The 3904-nt window shown below is 32.3% G+C and overlaps 1 protein-coding gene across 1 annotated transcript; it reads right to left on the bottom strand.

The window, feature by feature from the left end:
* Nucleotides 1–914: 914 nt before the first annotated feature.
* LOC108859838 (uncharacterized) lies at nt 915–1894 on the bottom strand. The gene has a single exon (XM_018633745.2). The coding sequence runs from the start codon at nt 1757–1759 to the stop codon at nt 1238–1240; it is 522 nt and encodes a 173-aa protein (XP_018489247.1). The 5' UTR covers nt 1760–1894; the 3' UTR covers nt 915–1237.
* Nucleotides 1895–3904: the final 2010 nt, after the last annotated feature.

Below are 3904 nucleotides of genomic sequence, written 5' to 3' on the forward strand. Positions count from 1 at the left end.
TAGTTAATATCAAACAAAAATATGATTATAAAAATAAATTGCTCAAAGAAAAAAAATTAAAACAAAAAATATATCCGTTCTTTTAAAGTTTAAAAATAATTTCTGAAATGCGTATAGAACAAGCGTATAGTTATGTAATTTGACATATTTAATTTAATATAATTATATTAAACTAAATTAATATTAAACACAAATATGATTAAAAACACAGATATGATTATAAAAAAAACAAATATGATTACTGAAAAACAAATATTAATTTTTTTAAAAGCAAAAAAATTACCCGCCCTTTGTAGGGCGGGTCAAAATCTAGTTACACATTAATCCACAGATCAGTAACTACTAACTAGCCCCAAAGAAAGCATTTACATAAGGGAAACAAAACGAATATCTCCTTCTGTTACATTAATATCTATATAACGGTTACTTTGTAGTTAACGTAGGTGTGGAGAAAATTACTCTCGAACACACACATTGTTGAAGAACGTACATTTGCTTTTTCATTCATTTGAAAGGAAAACTAACGCACATTTATCTTTCCCAAGAGATGATTTATAATATCTATAAAAACGGCTACTTTGTAGTTAATGTAAGCGTGGAGAAAACTACTCTCGAACACACACATTGTTCAAGAAAAACATTTGCTTTTTTCGTTCATATGAAAAGAAAACTATAACGCACATTTATCTTTCCCAACAATCCATTAATTACATGAGATAAAAGATAAAAATACATTTTTATGAAAAGTTTAAAGTGTATTAGGCCAGGAGTTCTTTATATTGGCTAGTTTGTATTTTAGCATTTTGGATCATTTGTTGATATTCTTGTATTAGGTCACGAGTTCTTTACATTGGCTAGTTTGTAACTTGTAAAGTTGAATCGACAAAAATACTCTCGATTTTGATAAAGAGAAAAGGTTAATGTTAAGTTTCATTTGAAATCAGATATTGTATTCTTATAGATTACGTTTTACGTCAAAGTATAATTTTGTATTCTTTACCAATGATTCCACAATCCAGAAACATCAGTAATTAACCCCAATCAAGCATTTACATAAGGGAAACAAAACTAATACTTTACCAGAAAAAACAAAACTAATACTATCTCGACTTATGTTTCAAAAAAAAAAAAAAAAAGACTATCTCGACTTAGTGTCTCCTCTGTTACATTAATATACCACAAAAAGGAGGCACTAGTAAATTAAATAAATAAATAAAAATGGATCGGTTTGGTTGTATTACAACGACACGTTTTCTTCGACAATTGTCTCCAAATCTGGCTTCTTAGATTTGGAAACAGAGATACGATGCATAAACTCCACCGCCGAGAAATCTTCTATATCTTCAAGATTCAGCTTTGTCCCCGTTATCAACCTGACGTCTTCCTCCTTCTCCTCTGGAGACACTTTCCTATTATCACAGCTTCTCAAGCGTTTCTTGCCGGCCATGAAGAGCCGAGCCATATCGGATGCGTTGGCTGCGGAAGCCACACGCGTCATGGGGAACGCGATGTATACGTGGCAGCCTCCAACGTCGAGGTCATCGTCTGCGGAGAGAGGGATGAGTTTACGACCTATTTTTAAGGACTTGGCGTCAACGAGGAAATGGCTTGGCATCTCCATCATGAGCTCAGCCGCTTTTGTCTGAACGTTGATGTCACGCACTCCACCGTCCGGTAGAATCACTTTGGCCGCCGGTGATGATGATGATGAATTAGACGAAGTCGTTTTACTTAGAGCGCATGAAACGTAGTTGCCCATAGTTGAGTGTTTTGTTGATCAAGAGATCTATAGAGATTATGTGCGTAATTCAATATTTTTGATTTTGTGAGGATCGTAGAAGACAACGTACGGGAGCTTATATATAAAATCTAAAGACGGGAGAATGATTTTCATAATTTATACATTATTAAATTAAAAATGTATGAGGATTAGTATGAATTATAAGGTGAAGATGGGACAGGTTTGACATTTAGATAATTGAACCCGCGTCTTCATTACATAAAAAAACATATTTTATATAATGAACGAATTAAGTGTGACAAAAAAAGCCTATGTTTACTCCGCGTAAAAAGCTAACCAAGTCTTATCAAGTCGATTTTTTTAAACAAATAATTAGACATGACAAAGTTATCTATACAGTTGTATAGTACTCTAGAATTTCTGATGGTATATCAACTCAGCAGAATTGAAGTATCTAAGTTTATGAAATATCAAACCCTAAATACTTACTAGGGTTGGAACTTAAACGTTTTGCTTCTTATGTTATGTAACTTTATACAAAGAGTTTTCTTTTATTTGACAGACTACACAAAAGATAATAATTCATTTTTTTTAAAAGATAATAATTTGAATGGTAATACGTGCAATAGTCAAAAGGCTCAACATTTTTAAAAGATTAGAAAAACAAATAATGCTTTGAGTCAACGTAGCTACTATATTATTCATCGCGCGAAATGCGGAAGAGAGACGGTGACAATAATAATAAATATAATATGTCAACAGAAAATAATTAGAGGCAAGTGTGGAAGGAAGGTCGCAAATGTTATGGTATTGCTCACTTCCAGTTGTTATTCCAAATTTTATAATCATACGATATGATTAAGATATAAGTTTTTTATTAATAACAATCAATAATTATAAGTTAACTAATGTAAAAGAAACTAAGCAACGCGTGGGACGGACGGCCAGGTCCACGAACCTCCGTACTTTCGGTTGATCTATTGAGAAACCTTTGACTTCGATGAGCGACGTTTCCATTATCCACGAACCACGACGAACGTCTAGGCCTAACCTTTTGCTTATATAACTAATTAACACTGTTATCCGCGGCAATAAATTGATTGATAATCTCATTTCTTACATAAAGTTGAAAACATGTTATAAGTAAACCGTATAGAATAGTAAGATTCAGTTCGTTTTCTATATAGTTGTTGTGACATTTTGGTTTACAGAATCATATTGCATATGTGTCTGTTGTTCAATTTTTAGAAATGATCGTAATTATTAACTAATGTTAATTATGTAATCTAGTTCAAAACTACCAATTAGTACTAAACGCTATAGACCACTTTCAAGGTTAGTGTAACCAAAAGATCTTCCTATCTAAGATTTTGTAGTCCTTTCTCTCTTATACGTACAGAACCCTAAAACACATTTTAAGGCTTAACTTAAGATCCAAGAATCAAAACCACAATCACTAGTTCACATTTGTTTGACTAGCAATAACAACTATATATGACAATTACAATAGGACCGGCCTCTTGCAAGACCATTCCTTAGATCGATGAAGACGGTACACAGGCCGTTTACAAATTGTTTAGCAATTCTGCTCTTACATCAACAGACAACAGTTGATATCAATCTTGATCTTTAGTTGTATTTTTCAAGTTTATTTTTATGATTTACTTCCATGTTTTGTACAAATGATAATTAGGTCTTGAGATAGTGAAGAACATTAGAGCATTAGAGCATCATTAACGGGTGAAACCTATTTTGGGTTTCTTAATTCTTTTTTAAAATTCTTTTTGTTTTGTCTGATTAAAAAAATTAAAAACAGAACTAATGGAGAGCCATCACATATCGTGGAGTCTTAAAAAAAGTATAAAAAACGGAATGCCATCGTTTTTTCTCCTGCGACTTTCTAAACATCCCCTTTTAAAATCCTCTCATTTTGGTGAACCCCCTCTTCTAAACACCCCTTAAAAAAATGCGTTGCTGATGGTCTTAGAGAAACGAAAGAAAGGAAAGCAAAAGAACTAAGGATATATTTATATTAAACCGTAAATGACTAAATGTACAATAAGTTTATAACTATAGCCCAACACTATTCTGTCGTAATTAAGCCCAATGAATAGTTAAACAAATTCTAACTAATTAACTGTTGGCCCACGACTTCTGATTATA

The sequence above is a fragment of the Raphanus sativus genome, unplaced genomic scaffold (genome assembly GCF_000801105.2).
Source record: "Raphanus sativus cultivar WK10039 unplaced genomic scaffold, ASM80110v3 Scaffold0082, whole genome shotgun sequence".
NCBI lineage: Eukaryota > Viridiplantae > Streptophyta > Magnoliopsida > Brassicales > Brassicaceae > Raphanus > Raphanus sativus.

Excerpts from the sequence above, each read along its gene's own strand:
- LOC108859838 (XM_018633745.2), bottom strand. The coding sequence starts at position 1,759 with ATGGGCAACTACGTTTCATGCGCTCTAAGTAAAACGACTTCGTCTAAT.